Source organism: Argiope bruennichi, chromosome 7 (assembly GCF_947563725.1).
Source record: "Argiope bruennichi chromosome 7, qqArgBrue1.1, whole genome shotgun sequence".
In the NCBI taxonomy this organism is placed as follows: Eukaryota; Metazoa; Arthropoda; class Arachnida; order Araneae; family Araneidae; genus Argiope; species Argiope bruennichi.
Genome location: NC_079157.1, coordinates 81,602,900 through 81,628,069, shown reverse-complemented (window position 1 = coordinate 81,628,069; position 25,170 = coordinate 81,602,900). Strand labels below are relative to the sequence as shown.

Below are 25,170 nucleotides of genomic sequence, written 5' to 3'. Positions count from 1 at the left end.
TTCAATCCTTTTATCAATGATTTTGATTAAATTGATTAAAATAGATTTTATTCATTCTCCATTATTGTAAAAAGAGTTTTCTTAAAATTCACATTTTATTGTTATTCAGAAATATTATATTGATCAGAGATATTATACAAAGATTCACTTATTCTTTCAAAACATTGGAAAGATTGTGAGTTTCTTATATTTTTAGAAAAAATAATTTTCTTGTGTACCAAAAACTTTTATAATGAATTTATCTTAAATGAAATGATTATTTTTTTATGTTTGTTGCATATTATCGATGAAAATTTTTAATGAAATTATTTTTTAAATCTTGCTTACCAATGCATACTTTAATATCATTGACATCTTTTTCAATTTTTCCAGAGGAACACTTACAATCTGCTATTCCCCGTTCGTTTATGAAGCATTCTTGTGTCGGATGACAATTGCAATCTGCATAAAATTCGTTTTTAAATTTCACTAACTAACAATAATTTCAATGAAAATAAACAAATGATCAACCAAAAAGTAATACAATAAATGAAAAAAAAACTTTTTATTTTCTTAATTTTTAATTAAAATTCTACTAAGTGCTAAAAAGTATAAAACTTAAAAAAAGAAAAAATAGAAAATTCGCCAATTTTTATTCGCCAATTAGGAGGCTGCAATTATTTTCGCAGGTTACTATCCCAGTCATGCATATAATTTTGTCAAAAGTGATTACTTACCGAGACAATATTTTATACCATATACTTCATTTTCAACTTGTCCATGAGGACATCTGCAATCAGGAAAGCCAAGTTCATTCAGGAAGCATTCTTGTGATGCGTGGCAATTGCAATCTGTACGAAATACACAAAGAAGATTCATTTATAAGCAATACTGTATTAAATTTTAATATTATCCTCTTTCCATCTTACAAAACCTTCATCTAACCACGGATTAAAATTGAGAGGCTTTTCCTAAAAAATCCCCTATTTTAACTCAAATCAGGATGCTGAACCAGGTAAACCAATATAACTCATTCAACAAAGATATTCCATATTTTCATATTATCTTTTTATATATTGATGCATTTACTCAATAAAAAATTACCTACACAAGTAAGAATTCCTTCATTGAACATAATGGTTTCGTTTTATCCCTTTAGGAATATTGGAAAAAATTATGATTAATTTTGCTAAAGCAGTTCGCCACCCTATTTCTTCTGTTTTGTCTCTCTAAAATCCCAATTATCTCTCTTTTTTTAGTAAAAAGAAAAATAAACCCTGATGTTGATAGTTAAATCTACAAATATGTTAACTTTTATTTCTAGAATGCAAAAGTAATATTCCTCTTTTAAAATAATATATAGTGTAGATAGAAAGTATATCACGATAATATATGACAAATAATATATGTAAAAATTATATATACTTATATTAAAGCTTAATGTGTGTTTGTTTGTTGGCGCTCTACAGACCAAATCGTTCGACCTATACCTACCAAATTTAACACGTGCATACCTTGGAGGCCAGGAATGTGCAAGTCGGAGCGATTTTTTTAAATTAATTATTAAAATTTTAATTAATTTAAAATTAGGCGAAATTTAAGCGATGTTTCGCGATAACTTCCAACAATATAATCGCACGAAAAGGATTTTAATATCAAATTGAAATCCAAAATATTATCTTTTTATTGATACCAATGTTTTTATGTACAAATTAAATTTCTAGGCTAGTAAACAAGTTAAATTTATAGGTGGGTAAGTAACAAATAACCACGGTAAATTTAATAAGCAATATATCACGATAAAATCAAAATATATATTTGAAATAAAATTGCGTAAAATATGGTAAAATTATGTCATTTTAAGTGGTAACACTCTGTAACTTTTGTATGTTAAAATCAATATTGTTACGAATCTGTAATGCTGCTTCCCAGCATAGTTTATTCCACCATCGGAAAGAATGTTTTACAGTCATCTGTATTGGACGGAGTCCGGTGTCGTGTCAGAGGTTCCAGAGCTTGGCGACAAACTTGGCAACCATTTGGCGACTTGGTGACGAATTTGGCGACTTTGGCACCAAAATAGATTATGCCCGAAATATCGAGAATTTTCCCGACCCGTCCAGTAGGAACCGAGATACACCTCGAACGTTCCTGATTGGTTGAAAGGCTTCTAGCCCAGCCTCCTGAGACCTATAAAAGGAGACAGTCGCAGCTGCCAGAGTAGAGTAGTCGGAATCGACGGGGAAGAATTGGTTTTCCAGGGATTAGCAGAGCAGCGACGGAGTCAAGCTAGTGCTGAACTAAACTGTGCGCTACTGACTGCAGTAGAGTCTTGTTGTGTGCTGCTGTTTGCATGTCTCGCGGCCGAAGATAATTGTCTTCTCTGTACTGTATATAGTTGTCGTATTTGTGCTGTCGTGTGTGCCTTCGTGTAAATAAACGTCGTTGTTTTTTTTCTACTGCTGATTGAGCTTTCTCCACACCATATAACTCCCACTATCCAAACGAACAATAACAATTTCGTAACAATATGTATCGTTTATGAACCATCGAGATTTTGCGATTTGATCAATCACAAAATTTAAATCTTCTAGAGGTTCCAATTTTACAAACATGAAAACAATCGACTTAAATAAAAGTGGGAAAAAACAAAAATGCTGCCAATTTTGTTCGCAAGCAGTTTAACTTTAGTAATATTTTGTGTTCTTCTAATTATAGAATTTACAGAGTATTTTTAAATTTAAATAATAGTTCACACCTTTAATAATAAATTACGTACTTCTTCCAAATATTAAAATCAAGAAAGTAAGATTACAGTTATTAGATTAATAAACGAAATCGTCATTTTTAAATCTTTGAGTTTATTTAAATATACTCTAAGATAACAGAAGAAAAGAAGTTAAAAGGGAAAAAGTTGTTCTACTGTAAGATGTATCGAGAGTAACTGATATTTCTTATCAGTTACTCGCAGAAGAAAAGAGATAACTGATTCTTTTTACAGTAAATATTATTTATTTCTAATGCTGTGGATACTACACAGATTGGAGCTTTTTTAAGGTTGCAAATAAATATTTCTTTGCTATAGAGCTCTTCTAAACTGAAGCGTTTTCTTAAATAAATCAATGTCAATTGTGTCTGTTTCTAATGAATGTTTGTAGAAACTTAGAGATTAAAAAATGGCTCAGTTAAAAAAAAAACCACAAAAGAGATGAGCAGTTAAATCAAATTTTTAGCAAATTGCAAACAAAATATAATCGGATAATTATCATTTTTATATCATTATATAATTTTGAGTTAAAATCACGCCAAGATGAAAATATTGCGAACAACTTCTTTTGAAGTAGAATTGCAAGGAATTTCCACTGGTAGATATCACAGTATGCGCATTGAATCATATAACTAAGGAAAAAAATTAATGATAATAAATCATTTTCATCAGTTCTTCCACTGTAGGTGCACGGAGTTAGGATTGGATAAAAAAAAATAGCATAATAACCGTGTCCTCAAATGAAATGGGGATTTAAATCTTTTCAGTTAATTGTGAATGAAATATTTCTGATATAAACTTCATTTTTGGATCATCAAGTTTTTCTGAGCCATTTCGAATTGTTCTGAGACACCTTTTTGGTAAAGTAAATTGCAAAGAACTACTAATCCTGACAGTTTCCATTGCACACTTAGAGTTACGCAATTAGGGAAATGAAATGCGATGTTTAGTAAGCCTAAAAAAAGATGCGTGTATTTGAAAAAAATTTAATATACATTATACTCCCTAAAATTCATAAAAATATCTGAAAGTCTTATAATGAATTAGTTCCTTTGGTGATCAGTTTTTTCGCCCGGATTATTAACTTATTAGGCTGTAAATTATTAATATAGAATGCATTTCTTTAAAAGAACATTTAAAATAGTTATTTAATACGACTGAAGCACAAGAATTCAATTAAAACAATTTACTGCAATTTACAAAGTGTATGTATTATTAAATGAAAGCGGAAGTGAAAATCCTACTAAAAACTCAATGATTGGCAAAAGCACGTGTTTCAATGTTGTTAGGGAGAGTCTGGATCCCAAAAAAACATTGTTTCCGATAGTGTATCAAATTTAATTAGAAATATTATTAAAGTTAAATGAAAAATGTACGAAAATGAAATTTATGCCATTAAAAAGGCCTTTTTTATAAGTCTTAAAATAAAACAAAGCGGACTTTTTATAAGATATGAGTATCAACTTCGGATGGCAAGTTATACGAAGTACGGCTCGGTTTAAGGTTAATACAGGACGCCAAAACTGAAAATTTTTTCAGTGATTTCTCACCAAATGTAATCATCAGAAAATCGTACAAAAACTTTTTAAAAATCTGCAATCCCGGATGTATACCAGAAATGTTCACAATCGGCTTTTAGCAAATTTAAGAGCCGATTGTGAACATTTCTGGTATACATCCGGGATTACAGATTTTTAAAAAGTTTTTGTACGATTTGGAACAATTTTGATGTGCTTGGCGAGAAACCGTACATTAATCGTAACTCTTACCACGATTACTTATCTGATAACGGTTAAGCCTATTTTTGCGTTTGATTGAAATTTTTATTTAAAACTTCTTTCTTGTTTATATATATATCTTCTTTCCTCTGGCTGCATGTCTTTTAAGTGATATGGCAAACTATCTTCAGAACACTTCTAATAATATTTTGTAGTTCCATTAATTAACCAAAGAAATCATTTGATTCAGTACAGCTGCAAAAATGTTCCATGAATAAAGCAGTCTACCAACGAGATTTGTTTATGTTTAATTGTTGCCATTCGAGAATTAGTAATAATCTCGATTTCTGAGCCACGCAAGTTAGTTTTTTATACATTGTATATAGATAATCTGGTTAATAAAAAAGATGAGTTTCAGTTCGCGTTTCCATATGTTTATTGGCAATAGGAATTTTTGTATTTTTCCAGAAATATAGGTGATTAGTGCGTGTTTTTCATTCAAAAGCAAATCCGTTCAATGATATTTTAAACACTTTAAATTCTTGTGATAGAAAAATACATTCTAAAAGAAAACACATACCAAGGCAAAATTTTTGACAGTTGTCATCTTTTTCGATTTTTCCCTCCGGACATCTACAGTCAACTTGTCTTTGATCGTTTAAGAAGCACTCGTAGGTTTGTGAGCAATTGCAATCTGAAGAAAAGAAACAAATAAATTTCAGAGACTATAAATAATTGTTAACGTTCAGCATTCACTATTTTTTGGTTTAGAAAGACAACTTTGTTTTGAAGTACGAATATCTTATTAATGATTTGAATCCTGATTTCTATAACAGTTTTGAATAGTTCTTGAGATATTTTGATGATAAAAAAAAGTCATAAGTATCATTAAATATCTTATACTAAACATCATAAATTCTTGCATGGCAAGAAAATGTACTTTACTGTTCTAACTAAAATAACCGAAACACACATTACTTGCAAAAGAAATATCGAAATGCCTTGCATGTCAAATAAACATTTGTTTTGAAATTCCATTGATAATAGGAAATCAAAATATACTTTTAAATTTTTGGAGAACAGGTCTTAAGCAGAGAGAGCATCTCCTGCACTTCAGTGGCGCCATCTATGCCAAGAGTATGTCCCAGCTGCTCATGCTTACTGGGTGTATTTTATTCAAACATTGCACATTCACTTGCACAACCCCCATGGAGGCTCTTTCACACACCTCACAGAAATAATACAGGAAATAGAACAACCATGCTAGAACCAGGACTCGAACGCTGGACATTCAGATCATGGGGAAGACGTACGACCCCTTGGCCAGGTCATCGGCTGAAGTAAAATGTATTATTAAAATATCAAAAAATATTGATCCTGTCAAGAGAAATGTTTCTAAATACTTTTTAACTTTAGTCATTTGTTTTGACATCTACCTTGTTAAATGCATGCTTCAACATTAAACACAATTTTAGCACACGTGGAGGAAAGTCATGCAGACAATATGATTTGCTGTTTTATACCAAAGAGCATTTGAACAAAAATAATTGAAACTTTTATCGTTATAAAGACTTGATTCAGTTTGTGAAACATGTGAAGTATTAAAATAACTATCAAATAAAGCCTTAACTTTTATTTTTTCCTTGCAAATATTTCTTACTACAGATTTACTTAGACGAATAAAAATATTTTATATTGCTTATTTAGAATCTGAGGGGCCTTCAATGTTCGTGCCCTCAAATTGTATTCCTTGTAAAAGCATCTCCTCTTGTCGGCGTCCTGGCATAGGGGTAGCCCGTCTTCCCCTTGATCTGGGCGTCCCGGGTTCGAGTTCCAGTTTGGGCGTGGTTGTTCTTTCGTTTGTTCTATCTGTGAGATGTGTGAATGTGCCCTCCTGTGAAAAGGGGTTGTGCAAGAGAATGAATGATGCGTGAGTAGCAAAGTCTTAGTCTTGGCCCTAATTGGCGCTACTATAAAAACAACAGACGCTCTCCAACCGGCTTAAAATCGCTGTCTTCGTAACAGCGGGCTTATCCGTGGCAAGTGCCATAAGAAACAACACCTTTTCTTCATTAGATACAAACTCATATGCAGTTTATTAATACTAATTAGAAAAATCTTTCTTTTTTTTGCATATAAAAATATATGAAAGTGGAATAAAATTTCTGAAAGTAAATACTTACTGTAGCAAACATTTTCACCGTTTTCAGTCAGTTCAATTGTTCCACTAGGACATCTACAGTCTCGTTGTCTTTGGTCGTTTAGAAAGCACTCATATGAATATGGACAATTACAATCTAAATAATAAATCCATTTCTGTTTCAGTGATGAAAGACACTCTTTCTGACTACAATAAGTCCTTCATTTTATTTGGTATACGATTAATTTTGATGTTACAAAGAAATTTCAAAACTTAAACTCTTACCCACACAAGAAAATTCACTTGTTATGCCGTCTCTTCCTTTAATCTTTCCATCAGGACATCTGCAGCCAGTCTCTCCTCTATCGTCCAAGTAGCACTCATATGTATGCGGACAAACACACTCTAAACACAAATTTATATTCGTGAATATAAGATGTTACTTTTCCTTTAATGGAGAAATCCTTAACAATATTGAACACGGATAATTCTGTCATTAAATGTGCAGTATATATTATGATTTACCAACATTTTATCTGAAGCGCGATAATTCTATGATAAGAGTTAAATCTTATCCACTCTAATGCGAATGTGTTTTTAAATTCTGTTTTTTTTTATTATTGTTAAAATTGAATGCTTTCTCACACTGCACAATATACACGATTTTTCACAATATTCAACTAAATCATACTCTATGAAATTTAAATCAGCAAGCGTTCATTAATTTTATTATTGGATTTCTCTTTTCTGTAAAAATATTTTAAAGCGGAGCGTGTAGTGTATAGAAATTACTTAAAAAGAAAATGAAATGCATTAAGAGGTCCGAAAATATATATAAGGGTGAGATTGTTTGATATAAAGAGGTTGTTTGTAATTATATGTATGGTATAGGAAGAGAGCATTAATAGAATTCTAACTATCCGTCTATTATGTTTCCCAGCCTCTCTTTCAATCAATTAGACCGAAGAGTATAACTATTATACAAGCAAAAAAATCATCTGTTTCTTGGAAAAGTTCAAGGTAGGGAAAAATAATAAAAAATAGGGAAAATAGCATTGAATGTGATTCCATAAGATAACTATTACTTGACAGAGAATTTAAGAGAAACTAACCTCAAAGTTCCTTAAATTTTAAAGAAACAAGTTATAACTTAAATACTAAAAGGTAACAGATAATTAAAATTAAAAAAAGTGTACTTTTTAAAAAGCAATAGATTTGTTTTTAAAGGAGCTGTCTTTTTCTAAAATGTATTCATCAGTACATTATTTGTTTCAATATTAATTTAAAGCTGCTTTTGAGTTCTTCAACTTAAAATCACTGCTAATAATAAAGATAAATATGCGTGAACTTGTATATGCGTCTGTTTATAATGGCGCTCTACAAGCCAGACAATTTGACCTATTGCTACCAAATAGGATAAATATATCCCTTGAATGGAGCAAATGTATCCCTACGAGGGATTCTTTTTTTTTTCTTTTTTTTCTTAATTAAAATTGAAAATTAAACTAAATATTGGGGATTTTCCGTCATAATTACCGTTCCGTTGTGATTTCAATGTACTCAAATTTTCAATATTATTTTAACATCAAGACTTACCAAGACAAGATACAGTGCCATATTCATCCACTTTTTCTATTTTATTTATTCCACATCTGCAGGTAGCATTCCGTTCTGAATTCAGGTAGCATTCTTGAGAAGAGTGGCAATTGCAATCTTTTACAGAAAGAGATTTCTTTAGAGTGGACTATCAAATGAGTGTAAAAATATCAAATAATAATATTTTAAATTATTCTGTATGTGTATAAACTAACCGAGACAGAATTTAATACTATATTTATCTGCTTTTTTGATTGTTAGTTTTGTTATCGTTAGATTTTCAAAGTACTCACCAGAGAAAGAGGATAAAAAGGATGGAAAAAAGGATCAAAGTTTGGGAAAGAGGATGAGGGAAAGAGAGAGGTTATGGGAAAGAGGATAAAAGTTTTATGGGAAAAGCAACAAGGTACGATTCCACACCTTATCAGAGAGTTTAAGTTTTGGAATGTTCAACAGGAATAGTGGCTTACTAGCTGGATGGAAATGGATTTGAAAACATTATTGAAGCTTTAATAAGAAGCTCTGCCATCATGATCGCGGAAAAAGTGCTGATTAAGGAACCGGATGATGATTATTCATTAATAACTAGATATTATTATGTTTTTCTCATAATCTGTGCTATTTATATGTTTATGCTTTACATGCATAACCTATATAGGTTTATGCTTATATAGGTTATTCTTTTCACATTCATTATATAGTCATTGCAATATTAACATCAGTTCTTTAATTTCATTCGCAATTAATTATGATTCATCATAGAAATCCAATCTTTAAATAAGCACACTGCATTCAATAAGCAAGAATTATAATCATCGAAAATGTAGAATTAGATTTATTTGAAAATATTATAATCTATCACCACTATTTTAAATTGCAACTGCTTTATTTTCACATACACATTATCAATTCAATTATGCAGGAAAAAGGTTAAAAAATATATGACTCACCAATGCAAACTATAACACCGTCATGTTCTTTCGCAATTTTACCTGAAGGACATCTGCAATCAGGTAAAATGTATGCATTTACGAAACACTCTTGTGATGGGTGGCAGTTGCAGTCTACAAGAGAGCACAAAAATGTTCACCAATGCGAAAAAAAGGATTTGGCATAGTATTTTTTTATTGTTGCAAAGGAATTGAAATTATTTTCATTTCTCAACGAAATATTTAATAACGCATTTTCTTCAGTGCTTAACATCATAGAACAAAGACTATATTCATGTTTATAATATTCATATTTTTGGAATGTTTATCTATCTGACATTTCAACTAGTATGCAGTTACGTTTATATAATCCATACAGAAATGCAGCTGTAATTTTCAAACTTTAACTTCATTTGCTATCTAATATGTAACTATGCGCAGTTTTGAAATAAGAATTGAGGAGAGAAATTGTTTTAAATCAACACCCAGTTCTTCCCAAACTATTTTTATGTCATTTCAGTTTGCTTTTTAATTATGAAATTCCGACTCTTTGACACCTACTATAATGTAACTAAGAATATTTAAACACTATTGAGATTAGAATGTGATGTGAATTAATGACTTTAAAAATAAGTAGTATTCTAATAATTCTAATTTAACTATAAAACAAAGGTGTAAATAGGTAAAAGTTAATATGAATCCTTCCCTTCTGTCCTTAATAATCTTTCATAATTTTTTGAACCTGCATTTGTGTTATTCTAAATACATACTTTGGTAAGTAATCGACAATGTCCCTTGGGCCAACTTACAAAACTATAAATGACTTATTTTTAAATTTTATTTCAATGGCATAGTTAATTATATATGTAATATCTTTTACACTACTTATAAAAATATTTGGTAACAATAGTTCTCTATTTACTTTTAGAAAAATATTAAAATATATTATAATCAGTTATAAAATTATAATCAGTAAAATAAATTCAAATTTCAAAGGAAACAATGAGAATCTAATACGAGCATTGTATTCCAAGAAAATATAGATTATTTTTTTTTACTGCTGAAAATATAATAATTTTTCTTTTCTACCCTTGATTACAATTTTTTTATTCTACGATACATATAATGGATTTAAATATTTAGAAAAATGGTAAAATAAGTATTGCTTACCAATGCAAACTTTAATATCAATTCCTTCGACTTCAGTTTTATTTGGAGGGCACCTACAATCAGGAGATCCATTTTCATTTATGAAACACTCTTGCGTTTGATGGCAATTGCAGGCTGCAAAAAACATAAAAAAATTCACCTTAGAGAATTAAAAGATGCGACACAATATTTTTACTGTTGAAAGAAGACTGCAATTGTCTTTGTTTTCCAAATACATATTTAAGAGGATTAATTCTTCTTTGTTAAATGCCGACGAATGAGGACTGTTTATTTTTAACAAATTGTTGTTAACTTGCTTTCTGTTCTATCTGTTTATCTATGCAGTAAAAATTTCGCATTCGATTTTAAACTAATTTACCGATGAGTTAAAAAAATTGAAACTTTTAACATAGTTGAGCATTATAGGATATATATTGAGGATTATATATATATATACACATGTGTGTGGTATGACGTTAGGATAAATTAACAACTTTATATTAATTTAAGAAAGTTAATTTTGCAAGGTATATAATTTAGGAGAAAAAAATTATAATGATGTAGATCTTCAATAAAAAAAGAACATTCACTAAAAAAAATAAACTTAGCATTAACTAATAATAAGATTCTGATTTACAAATTTACTAAGTTTTTGTGTTCATATGTACCTCATTAACATGTAGGCGCAAGTTTAAGATGAATTTTTTTTCCGAATCTAGGATTTCTTAAAGAATTTATTAATTCAATCTCGAGGTAAAATTTTTTAACTGTTCAAAAAAAAATTTTATGAACCAAACGTTTCACCGGTTTAATCCGATTTCGATTTTTTGTTGTTGTTGTTGAAGAAGTAATGACAAACATTAATTTATTGTCTAAAAACATTTATATACAACAAATGGAAACAGAGGCATCTGTTTGCTTAGACATTTAGTCAATTTTTCTAGAAAATGCAATAGAAAAGCAAATCTTTTTTTTTTTCTTTCTAATTTTGAAAGTTTGCTCAGGAGAAGGTAAAAACAAAGGATTTCTAGCTCATTTTTATAAATTTAGATTTAATGAAAATATACTTCTTTCTTTTCAAAAATTATACTGCTCATCAAATGATATTCTTATAAAAATTTCTTTAGTGCAAGCTCAGTTTTAGTTGTATTTGGGACTTCTTCAAGTAAAGGTAAAAAAATTTTATCTATAAATAATTGGACAAGGAGAGCTGATAAATTATGTATAGCTTATAAAATTACAAAGCAAAACACACTTTTCATGAGTGAATTCATGCATGTAATGACATTTACGAAGAAAAAATAAACGCATAGAATAAATGTAAAATCAAAATACATAATAAGAAATTTTAATCACCTGCAGGATCGTTCTGTAATAACAGCGTCTTGTTGTCGAATCCATGTAGATTTGCGGAATCGTTTTCTTGTAACAGTTTTTGAAATCTTAAGCCTTTAGCCTTCAGTATAATTAAAAACAAGAAAAACGTTAACACTGATGCACATGCTTTCATATTGATTTTAAAATAAGAATTTTTACGACTCAGTCGTTCCTCAGAATATTTGAGCAAATGCAGAATTCATTTTCTGATTAAGTGGAATATGTTATCAGATAAACTTCTAAGGTATCTACTATCTCCTTATCAGTTTTCAGTAAGTGTTTGACGGTTCTTTATTTTTTTTCCTTCTTGCAGCTTCTTAGAGTAATCTTATTTCCATTTTTTTTAAAGATTAATATAAAGTGAAAAGGATTATAAAAATGTATCAGAAAGAAAAAAAAAACTATATCAACTTTACTTGCACTCAAACTTGCACTCAAATTCACTTGCATTCAAACTTGCACTCAAATTCACTTGCACTCAAACAGATAAGCACACAAACTTACTATGAATGGATTTCTTTCAAAATTTGAGAGAAATCTATAAATTTCGACAGTAATTCCATATATAAAATTCTGGATATCTTCCTCAAAACGGTTTTGAATTTTAGTATTCACAGATAGATTTACAGACAGACTATGAAAAATGTGCTTTTTGAACTCAGAACTAGTATCAGAACTTTGATACTAGAAAAAAAAACAGCAGTAGAAGTCTCCCGGAAAATTTTATACATTTCTCCCAATAACATTGTATCCTCTCTCCCTCGCCGCAGACTGTGATTGCTACAAGGACTCACATTTTTGTTTATAAAAACAAAATTGCTTTGTATTATATATTATAGCAAAGAAAACGAAATATGCATTTTGTTTTCATTTTTGTCGAAAGATTGAAGCTGACATTTGATACATAACTATAATTTTAATAGCAATAGTACATTAAATTTCAATTACAGCAAACTTTGCTTTTACGAGTTACTGCGTTTATATTTATATGAATGTAGGTATCAACAGACGAGTAACTTATCGAAGAATTAGATTCAAAATCGGGAACTTTAAACTGTGCACAAAACTTTATTTATTTAATTGTTTTATAATTTGTTTATATAATAATTTTAATTTATTAGTTAATATATTTATATATTAGTTAATATATTAATATTTTTGAATATGTATTTTTATAATATATTAGTTTTTGTTTTCTTCTCTAATTTATTGCTTTTCTAATAAATGTAAAGATTATTCTCAGAATTGAATGATGGATACGATTATGGGTGAATCAAAAATTCAAATCGCTTAGTAAATCCTTAGAAAACAATGTGATGTAAGTTGAAAGAGATAGATTTGAATGTATTGATAAGTTGCCGATTCAATTTTATTTTATGAAAACATGATCGATTCATTTTATTATTGAAAAATATAATTTTAAAAAAATTCGAAAAGGCACGTTGGAAGGTTTAAAAGAGAGATAAATGGTGGAAGGAATGAAATGAGAGCGTGATACAGAAATATTTGATAAGAATGTAATAAATAGGATCGCTGATTTATCATCTTGGCGCATTTTATTTTTCGTGTTTCTTATTATTTCTATATGTCCAACCGCATTTTATAAAAAGCAAAATTCAGCCAAATTTGGCAAACTTTGAATCACATTTAGCATATCAAAACGAGACTATATTTCTGTCGCTATTTGCATTCATTTGCTATTTTCTTACATATTAAATTACATATAATAATGGCCAGTTTAATCTTATAAAAAAAGGGCTTGCCTATGGAATTTCTCTTCTCTTCATAATGTCCTGTATTGCAAATAATATTTTTTTTTTATCTCTAGAAATCTTTATACGTAAATGGTTTGTATCCGGCATTCAATCTTAAATGGTAAATCAGATGATACATTTATGAAAAATATTTAAAAATTTGAAATATAATTTTATATATGAATGATTTAATTTGTCATCACGACATGTAAAAGAAAAATTTCGTTCTCAATTCGACCATCAAAAATCAAACAAAAGAATATTTCTTATTGCATTTATAACAAACCATTAGGAAATGTTAGAAAATATTATGCTATAAAAAGTTTCATGATTGAATTTTATTTAGTCTTTTCTATACTCCAGATTAATTATTTGACAAATGATTTAATCTTTGTAAATATCCATTATCTTTTAATCTTTCAAATATTCAGATTACATCCCGATGCTATGTAAGAGGAAAAAATGTTGAGAATAAAGATTCACAAATTTTTAAGATGAGGTGAAAGTCTTCCTCAAGAATTTCAGCTATCGAATGAGGAGGAACATTATTCTTCAAATTATTACAGCATAAAGTAGTAAGAGTAAAAAAGGTACTTATTACCCTGGATAGAGTGCTTTCATATCTGAACATTCATTTCATACATGGAAGTGTGCTTTCATACTTGAATTGGAAGGCATATTTGCAAATTACTCCATTCATTGCCTTGTCCCATGAAAATATAACACGACCGAGCATACAGTTGCAAAGCACATCAAACTATTGGGGTTTAAGAAAACTAAATAACCAATAAAGCAATATTTCAATATGACGCTGGCAAGTGTTTAGTAATAAATTTTCTATTTGAAATGATTGATATTTGGTCGCCCATTGAATGGGAAAATGATCAATATATGCCGGAAAATGATTGGTAAATACGTCGGAAACAAGTCGTGGCAATTATCGACCTGTGTTTTGCTGGAGGGTATGCCCAAAATCGGGAAGATGTCTCAAGCGAAGTCGCCACGACTTACACAGTGCTGTAGGGTGATGTTTTCCCAATGACTGGCCAACGATCTTTTGCCAATTAAAAAGACTAAAAGTATAAATACTCGGTTGTACAAAACTCTTTCGAAATCTACGATTTCGGATGGATTTCTCGAAGAAATTAATTTCTTATGCAATTCGGAGTGAGAGCGCAAATTTCTACCCTGCCAAGGAAGAATGTAAGCCAGGAAGAGGGGTTTGTGTGTTTCTTTATGCGTTTTGTATTGTTTTGAAATACTTGAATCTTTTATTTGGGACACTTGTTCACACATGCAACGTATTTATGTTGCTTTTATGAGAGATCTGCGACTCCAAATGCTTTACATGGGTGTTGTAAATATGTCACAGTGCACAGAATTGGGTAATAATTTAAGAAGTTTCAAGCAATTATTAAAATATTCTAAGAGTACGTAAATATAGTGTATATATGTCCTTCTTAGACTGCACCGAATTTTTTTTCTAAATCTTTTTATTATTTAATTCATGGTTAATTCTAATAGTTAACTACAAACTATGATATATATACGATTTGCTGTTTTAATATTAAATGTAACGAATTATACTGTTTTCACTTAATAAATCTGAAATATAAGTCCATTCCGAAATTTTTCCAAGGATAAGAGCTCTATTCTTTTAATTTTGAGCATTGTTTAAATGGTAAGATTGCAATCTGTGTCAGCATACAACTCCCTTAATTTGCACATCATATTAATGTTAGTCTATAATATATCATTATCTTCCGCAATGAAATAAATGTTAGAATTTTTGCTTATGTATGAGTTGATTTTTAATATTTTTTTTAACAAATCCAATTGTTTTTAAATTAATTTTAAATAAAAGGCATTTTGAAACGTTAAACAGTGTACGAGTTATGTTTGTTTGATTCTAATTCTGAGCATTGATCGAATGGCAAGTCTAAAATCTGTATCAGCACAACTCTTTTCTAATTTTTCCACCACACTGATGTTAGAATATAGTACAAGGTGATTATAATTAAAGTTACCATTTCAAAAATCTGTAATTTTGAAAATACTGGTGAGAATGGCTTGATATTTTAGCAGAGCAATTGGGAAGCAACGGAATTTTGTTTGGCGAAGGAAAAAAAAAATAGCTCCAAAATGTGCCGATAGACGGCTCTGTCAGGAACCGTCTATTCGCTATTCGTTGTACTTCAATATTATTATTGATTCGTTAGTACAGTAATATTATTAGCCAAAAGGAAACAATAGAGCTCAGAGGTTTACTAAAAATTTATTAGTAATAAGACAAGAATACATGTTTTATAGCGACAACAGTGATAATGACAAAAAAAGAGGTTCATGGAACACACACCTTACTGATGGGTGGTTAAGGCATAAGTTGTTGGATATGCTTTCGGCATTGTTCCGCTACTAATTGGAAGCGCAAAACGGAATGATCCACTACAGATCGGAAGGTATCTGTATTGACACAATGGATGTGTTGTGTGAGGCTTGCCTTCGAATCTGCTAGATTCTCAATCCACCCGCTGTAAACAACATTCTCCACGTACCCCCAAACCCAGGTTTAAGTCGAGTGGCCACCGGAAAACTGCGGGTTATCATCCTATCATCTCCGAAATGAGCACTCAGCAGCTGCTTCACTGGAGTATAGCAATGTGCGGAGTATCGCCATCTTCCATGAATATTGTGCGATCCACACACTGATGTTGCTGAAGTGCCTGAAGGACATGGCTACGCAAAAGTGCTCCATACCGCTTGCCAGTAATGGCGCATGTAACGGGACTCTCATGTGTGATCCTCTCGAAGAAAAACGGACTAAACGACAAACGCTGCCGTTTTTCTGCACCACACAGTGTCCTTTACAGACTGAAGAGGTAATGGTTTTGGCTGGAGCGGATTCTCGGTCGAACATATCCTGCAATTTTGTTTGTTTACAGAACCGTGAAAATGTAAAAAGGGCTTCGTCAGACCACGAAATGTTCCATGGCCATCCGTTGTCTACTTCCATCCGGTCAAAAAATCGTAGGGTAAAAGATTCACGTGCTTCCAGGTCAGCAAGTAGCAACTGCTGCACATAGGGTATTTTGTACGGATAACAGCGCAAGATGTTCTGTGGGGCTTTACGCACCTTGCCGATCGATATATCCAGCATTCGGCCAACTAACTCCCCGTGCACTGCTGATTCCAGCATCACTGTTAGTCTGTTGTTGTAATGCTGTAATTAAATCTTCCACTGCCGCAGCTGAACTCGTTTCCTTCTCTACCCTATTTCATGTCAAATGAGCCGGTATTTTCGAATTTAGCAATCATTTTTCGCAGACCATTTGTGGTTATTGGATCCGATTTTATGGATTTTAATGTCCGAAACTTTCTGATCGCTTAAGTGTACGGTCATCGTTCTTATAAAAAACGCTTTAAGAGCAGAGCGAAATCCTTCTAGAGATGACGAATATTTTACGAGCAGTTATTACGTAACCAATATCATAAAGTCACAAATACCAGTGATCAATACTTTTCAAAGAGATGTGCGATTCAAATCCTCGATACGATCTTAATGGCGATATTTAGATTGCAGGATTTGGATCAATCGAGTAGCAATCGATACGATCTGTCCAATGGAAGCTCTCGAACAAAACAGTAAAGGAGAAATCTGTGAAAGAGTTGAAAAAAGAACGGACCGGTTATTGTTGGAATTATCATATCATTGAATTGCATATCACTGAAATTTATCGGAGCGGTGACTTCATTGGAAAGTGTGAAGTCGCCGCTCCACTTCATGAGAGTGACCTTGACTTTCCGATATTCGCATCTGATGATGCACTATTCCATACAAATCATTTTTAATTCCTTGTTACATGACTTTGTATATATTCTGTTTACTGCTGTCGCCATCTATTGGTAGAATAATAGAACTAAAGTAAACATTTTAAGGAAATGACATATATATTTAATTCAAATTTTTCAGAAAATGGTTTATTCCAATAAAGAAATTCAATAAATAGTTTTGAAAAAAAATCAAATTTAAGAAGTAAGCTGAAATAGATAAATTAATTCATCACACGTTACTTAAATGAGTAAATTAAGTATTAATTACAATTAATAAATTTTATATTTAATATTAAGTAATAACTTTTAATTAATAATATGATTGAAATAACAGATATTTGGAACGCATATTTAAAAACAACAATAGCAAAATTATTTGTTATTCAAAAAATCGTGGATTATGCGTCTCTAGATCCTTCATAGTCAGAGTCATGATGAACCATTCAGGCAAAGAGCGGGTGCTCTGCATTTTTATCTCATAATGTTTACAGTGTGCATGTCACGTATAAATGATTTGCATATCTCAAGACAGTGCGAACCCTAACAGCAAATGTGCCATCTGTCGGCTAATTATAACCAAACTAAAATGTGCCATCTGTCGGCTAATTATAACCAAACTAAAATGTGCCATCTATCGGCTCATTTTGGAACTATTTCCTTCGCCAGAAAAATTCCATTGCCTCACGATTGTTCTGCTAAAATATCAAGTCTTTCTGACCAGTAGTTTTAAATTTATCCATTTTTAAAATCGTAACTTTAATTATAATCACCCTGCATATTAGTCTTTCGACAATTGTAATGCAGAATTTTCACATATTCAACCGATGTTCAAGGGAATCGGGCTTGAAAGGCGACATCCTACAATTTCAGAGATGTTTCAAATAATCCTGTCCCCTTAAAGGGACTGAAGTTCTGTTTCTTAAATAATTTCCCATTCTTTTTCTTAAAGGTTTAAGCATACTGCTAAACTTTTACATTTGTTTTATCTGAATGCAAGCGTTTGATAAAACTATAGGGTTTTTTTCCTTTCCCTTCATTTCTCAATTTTCTTTTTAGAAAATATTAGCAATAATCAACTTTAAACTGTAAGATATTCGTATGTTGAACCATATTGATCTAAGCTGTATGATCTGTAGTTTCTTTCAATTCATTTAAAATTAATACATTTTTATCATATAAAAATCAAACAGTTTCTGAACTAAACGTACTTTGCATATGCATGTAGAAATTGCTCTTTGGATAATTGTAACTCATTGATTGTACCATTATGTTTAAATCAAAATACATAAAACGGTTTATTTGTGCCATTGATATAAAACAATACATTGTTTTTCTTTAGATTCCTCATTTTCAAAATTAAAATAATAAAGGAGACAAAATGTTAATGTTTGGCATTTAGCTATGAATGATTTTCAAAACTTAGAATTAAACGGAGAAGGATTACCGTTACAGGAATTGTATTAATAATTAAATAAATAATAAAAAATAATAGAATATAATGATAAAAAATTAATAAAAGTATTCATTAGAATTATTTTCAGCAATAATTATTTATATTTGGTTAAACTCTTTCATAACTTGGTTTTCTTGACTAAGAAATCTATCGAAGAATTAGTAAATACTACTTTCATGAAAGTTTTTAATTAATTTGAAAGTTACAGTTACTCACTAAAAAAATAAACTGTTAGCACAGAGAATACACAAAGGGTGTTCAAATTAAAAGGTACGAAATGACAATATGGGTATAAATGAAGACTTTATTTAAAGTACACACCATAGGCCTGAGCACAACGATCCCATTGATTAACAAGCCGAGTGATTCCTTGTTCCCAGAATTCCTGTGACCGTGGCGAGACCCAGTCCTTCACAGCGTCCTTGAGTTCGCTGTACGAGTTGAAGCGCTTGCCTTTCAGATGTTTTTTCAGAGGACCTAACACATGAAAATCGCAGGGAGACATATCCGGGCTGTGGTCGAACCTATGGTCGAACTACTCCTATTGGAACTTGGCGTTCCACATGCATGACCCTGGAGACGTGTGAACACGCTTTATTATGGAGCAGAACGACATCCTCCATGAGTAGCCCCGGTCTTTTGTTCTTGATGGACCTGCGTAGTCTTCGAAGTGTCTCACAGTACACATCGGAGTTAATGGCTCTTCTCCGCTTGAGGATTGCAAGAAATAGTTGACTTTGGACGGCGAACTCAAGGACGTTGTGAAGGACTGGATCTCGTCACGGCCAAAGGAATTCTGGGAACAAGGGATCATTCGGCTAATTAATCAATGGGATCGTTGTACTCAAGCATAATACCCACAGTGTATTAATACACACAGTGCCGTTTCGTACCTTTTCATTAGAACACCCCTTGTATGTTATATCTGATTTTCATACTGATCATATATTAAAAATCCATGGTATGTAGATATATATCCTCTGGAAAAACTTGCACTTAAAAATAAACTCGTTTTTAGAGGACGTAACAAAGCTTATCTGCGAGGCCACTTCACATGTGTTCCTTATCCAGTTTGAATACGTGCAGTGAGGTTTTATTTTTTTCAAAGTATATTAACAGAAAAGGAGATAAAATATCTGATTCTCTCAGCGTGCATTTTAAACTTTTCTTTACATTTTTTTTTTGAAATTTCATTATTTATTCTACTGATTTAAACAGTTCTATAAAGCTCTAGCAATTTTTAACCTTTTAGCCAGCATGCGTTATATGCGTAATTCTAAAACTTGTAAATTTAAATGAGCTAGAATTCGATTCAAAAATTAACAAACATCTCTAACATTTTACAAATTCTTCTTCGGGACAGCATTTCCGAAAAAGTAGATGTCATCTAATTAGAAGATCTTCATCTGGTCAATCTTTTTTTTTTTTTAATGTTTTGATTTGGATTTTGAAGATGTCCAACTTGCGAATCATTTTTGTTAATTTTACTTTTTGTATCTTTTGTTTTGTGTGCCTTTTTCCTAGTGATTGCTGTTTATCTTCTTCACTTTTTTGTTTTTACTGTTTTTCCATTTTAATGTATTCAACAATTCTTTATGTAAAATTTATTTTTTCTTTGCCACTGAAGAAATTTAAATTTTATTTAGCTTTTTTTTCGATTTGAGTAATATGTACAAATTCTTGAAATTATATTAACAACTTAAAATAAACTAAAAGGAATGAGTATCGGATATGAATCTTTCATTACAATTTGTGATCTGTTCACAAATAAACGTCTTTTTTTTTTAATGATGGTTCTAAGATAACAAAATTCCATAAAATTTGAGAATAATTTCTTAACGTTAGTAAAGCTTTCTTAAACTGTATTTGTATTTCAGAAATAAAAATATAATGAAATTCCCAATTAGAATATATAATAAAGCCTTAATTCTTTACGGAAGCTTCTACACTTTTCATATATAATAAAGTAATTATTTTTAATTACAACATTATTGCTTAGCTTCTAACAAGTTGAATGTATATCTAATACTAAAAAGGTATTGTCATAAATGAGAAAATAGAAAGCAATTTCAAGATTTTCACTTACTAATATTTCAACAGAAACGGACGATCTCATAAGCAAAAATAAATAAATAAAGACATATCAAACCTCAAGATGAGTTCAGTTCAATTAACGTCCCGCTTGAAACCAACGGAAACTCTATTTTGGGATGGATCTCGTAAATTTCAGCCGCAGCCAGATCACGAGGACGATACCTGAGCTGTCACCCCCTCTCCTAACTTCCACACAACACCAGTGGGAAGACGTTTGGTCCCAACAGACCCGCTTACATGACAGTTTTTGGTAGAATCGTGTCTCGAACCTGGTCCACTGGTTCTGAATCCAAAACCTTAGTATCAGGGCCCCAAGATCCTAAATCTCCATTTGAAGGAACATTTAAAAGATATCAAAACAACAAAATTGCTCAAATTGCTAAAATCGTTTACTTTATTAATTGCAAATGTATACGAGGCGTTTAAGCATTACAGAAACATTTTTGATTTCGATTACGATTATTTGTCTGAAGGAATCGGGTTCTTCGCCTATACTCTGCATTCCATAACGATGAAAAAAATAAAATAACACTATAATGTAGCTTAGCAATACTATGATTAAAAGTTAATCAGGATAGTTAAGATTTTACTAAGAAAAAAAAGCAACATATGAATGATCTTTACATGTTTCTGAGAAAGCAATTAAGAAAAAGCAATTTGCATTAAGAAATAAGTTCGATTAGTTAAATGTTTGTTAGACAGTCTTTTTTTTCACTTTCTCTTAAATATAATATAGAGAAAGTATAATAATCATTAAAAAATTCGAACTCGAGATTCTGACGAATCTCCACATTATAGATCTGACTGAACTTGAAAATCCCATTTTTGGAAAACGTCCGTCCGTCTGTCTGTGACAAAGGTAATTCAAAAACGCTTTGAACTAGACGATTGTAATTTGGGATGCGGTCTTTACACCAAATCTTCAGATATCTGTCAAATGTTAAAAAAAATCGATTCTAATGAAGTCCGTCTGTCCGACTGTTCGAATATAAGTTAACACAATAATTACAAAACAAAGAGTGCTAGATAAATGAAATTCGATACACAGATTTATCATCTATAGTGCATACATCTGTCAAATTTTTAACCACATCTATCTGAGGGTTGACTGTCTGTCGGTCTGTATTTTCAGGAACTTGTAAATGCAATGACTTAAATATATCAAATTTGGTATAGGATTTCATGGCTACAAGTGCAGTTTTTGTGCCACTTTCTTGTTTCAGTAAAAGATGTCTAAAATACAAATTAGATTTTCGAATACTATTAACGGCATACCAGTGAATAATCAAGAAAGATGACTCTATAGATTCAGTAGAAATGTGAAATTCACGCCAAAAGTTAATATGTCGTAACTATTGTACGTCAGTGCCATGTAAGGCATTCTCTGGCATGTCACGTTTATTAGGGAGTATGCAAGAAAGTTTTGGGGAGACCACACCCGCTGGTTATTTAAATCAGATGACTGAAATTCGTATTGTCTTTGAGTTCGTCTTGTATAGTAATATTCTATAGGCAGATAGGATCTCCTAAGATTTCGGTATCAGCATGGGATTGATAACTTTTCTCCAGGGTGGGAATTATTGACGATAACAGATCGCTGAAAAGATTTTTATTATGTGGATCACAATGATTGTAACATGGAACCGAACGAATTCTAATATTTTTTGCCTTTTGTCCACTACAACATTAATACGTGCTGACATTTTTTATTGGATTCTCAGATGGCTTTGACATTTAGGCCTATCTTGATATTATAAATAATTTTAAACATATTCTTAAATTAGATACTTGAAGAACTTCAACGTCTTGGCAATTTTACACAGTTTAATACGAGTAGTATCCGAAGAAAAAATACAATCAGAAATGTACCCTTGATGTATCAGGTGGGAGGAGAAAAAGATAGCTTATTTAAGCTTCAGAAGAAAATTGAAGCAATTATTTAGATGCGATGAAAATTTTGAAAGAGATTTTTGCTAATTTAAAGATTGAGTTCATTTAGTAGTAGAGAAAGGAAAAGCAAATTTTCTGTTGCAAAGGATATAGTTGGGTTTCATTTGACCATAAGATTTCCATAAGAATTGAATTAATTAAAAAATTTCTTGGAAAAATTCGGAATTTTAAAATCTCTGTGTCGTATAAACTGTATAAACGAGGAAGCATTGGATGAAACGAAATATTTTATTTTGCAAAACTTCAATTTTGTTCAGTTGAATTTAGCAGCAAGTGATCAAATTTGATATATCTTGTTAGCATAAGTTAGGATAGGTTATTTGTAATAGTGTGTGCTACAGCATTTTATTCTTTAGCGGAAGAGGTAAACTGCTGCCAATGAGAGGAACTTTAGTCCAGAATTTTTCACTACTGTAGTTGATATGGTTTTTGAAATTTGACATATTTTCTAGAATTATACCGATGAGTTTTACTTCTTTTTTTCAAAGTCAGGTCATTTTCAAACAATTTCATTGCGCATAATGGTTTCTTTGGTTTTCCATAAATATGACAGCATAGATTGTTTTCAGTAACTGATGGAAATATTGGAATGTTTGAGTCCTGTTTGAAGTGTTTTGGTAACAAATTGTGGTCTGCTACCTTGAGTAAGGATGACAGTATGATAATAAATAAATAAATAAATAAAAACAGTTAGTGATGCAGTTACTATTTTGAAATTTGGCAGTGTAGATTTTATAAAGTAGAGTACTAAGGATGCATACCTAAGACGCCCCAGTTTTGATTCATTTTATTTACTCTGCTTAGATTTAATTTTACTTAAATGCTCTACTGGTGAGGAATTTGATTATTACGTTTATGAGGTAGGATGGTATTTCAAAATCTATGAGTCTATACATTCTGCCAAATTCTTTTCATACATCAAAGAAATTCCCACTGTTGTTATAAAAGCCATGCGTGATGATATTGTAACGGCACTTGTTCTGACTTGGCGATACAATGATATGAACTGAAATCGACAGTTTCCAAGTTCATGTCGTTCTGCAGCTAAAAGTTGTTTTGTTATTGATTTACTTTCTGTTATTTATTGTTTGTTCTAGAATGTTCTTATCATTTCTGAATCTTTCTAAATCTGAAAGATTCGAATCATTCCGTCTAGTGGATAAAAAGAGATGTAAGGTTTAGTTCTTTGAATAATGTCTCGAGTTCAAATGAGCGATTCTGAATTTAGTTCACACACGGCGTATCTAAGGACAATATTTATGACTCTCAGAAGCAGGTGAACACATTCATACTCGGGTATGAATCCATATTGCTCTCGGGGAAAATATGAATCCATTTTCATTTGTTCTTGTCTTGTAAATATAGCCATTTCATAGATTTCTCTCAGGTTCCTCAAAAGGCTCATTAGCCTGTAAATTCCAGGAAGTTTTGGACTTTATGTCAATTTCTTGGTAACGTTGAGACAGATGCTATCTTCCACATTTAGGAAAGAAATGACGATATTTCGTGTGTCTGTTAATTATGGTGGAAATAAAGAGTGATTATTTTGGAAGGAATTTCAAAACTTTGGGAACATGAGGTTTCAAACGTCTATTCCTGTTGAATTTTTGAATTTTTTCCCTTAATAATTGCAATAAATCCTTGAACAATAGTCAGTTTAAAATTTCCTAGTTGGCGAGGGCTGTTTTGGTATCTTTCACATGCAACATTGACTTTAAAGATTTGCATGTTGTCATAAAGTTCTGGATTGGTTTGAAAAGAATTCACTAAATGAGGGTCTGAAAGCACTGGATTTGCCCACAGGAATATCCTTAAACCAGCCATTTCTATTATAGTTGGTATTTGAATAAAATTTTTTGTAAACTTAAAATTTGCTTCATATATAGTGTTGTTCTCGGGATTTAGGCTTAAAGAATTTTAATCTTTGGCGTTTTTTATATTTCATTGGTGGTAAATCAATATTTAATTTCATATTTATTTCGTTCATTCATTTCATTCACCTGAAGTCATAAATATTGTATTGAGGTTATTGGTATTATTGGAAAAGAACGTCAATTCAAAAAAGACAACATGATTCGATTATTATAGCAGTTAAAATTCTAGACGATCACTCTATTTCTGCTTCTTTCGGTGAGAATCCAAGCAATATGCTTCACGTTCAATTCAGCAATAAAGTTGTCAATTTCTTTCACATCATTAAGAGCTGAAAAGTGAATGCTCGATTTCAAATCAAATTCCAAATTTTTGATATTTTCGAACATCTTCCAACATGAGAGGATGTTTCTTGGTTTCTTATGTGACTTCCTTGTTTGTCTTTACTGTTTGTTAATTTTAAGTTGAAGAGTCACTGAGTTATCATCACTACTGCTATCCTTATTTGAATTTTATATAGCGTTTCGGTATTTAATCGCAGCAATGAAAATAAGAATTTTC

The 25,170-nt window shown here is 31.0% G+C and overlaps 1 protein-coding gene across 2 annotated transcripts in view; it reads right to left on the bottom strand.

Moving 5' to 3' along the window:
- Positions 1-11,879, bottom strand: part of LOC129975624 (neurogenic locus Notch protein-like) — a 49,157-nt gene extending 37,278 nt beyond the window's left edge. The window contains exons 1-9 of one of the 2 annotated variants that reach the window (XM_056088704.1): positions 11,635-11,879; positions 10,300-10,413; positions 9,151-9,264; positions 8,201-8,317; positions 6,890-7,009; positions 6,648-6,761; positions 5,045-5,158; positions 717-830; positions 328-441 (exon numbers count right to left, since the gene is read on the bottom strand). In XM_056088704.1, the coding sequence (XP_055944679.1) occupies positions 328-441; positions 717-830; positions 5,045-5,158; positions 6,648-6,761; positions 6,890-7,009; positions 8,201-8,317; positions 9,151-9,264; positions 10,300-10,413; positions 11,635-11,788 (1,075 nt within the window). In that variant the 5' untranslated portion in view covers positions 11,789-11,879. The remainder of the gene's footprint in view (positions 1-327; positions 442-716; positions 831-5,044; positions 5,159-6,647; positions 6,762-6,889; positions 7,010-8,200; positions 8,318-9,150; positions 9,265-10,299; positions 10,414-11,634) is intronic. The other variant, XM_056088705.1, reaches the window with a different exon arrangement.
- Positions 11,880-25,170: the final 13,291 nt, after the last annotated feature.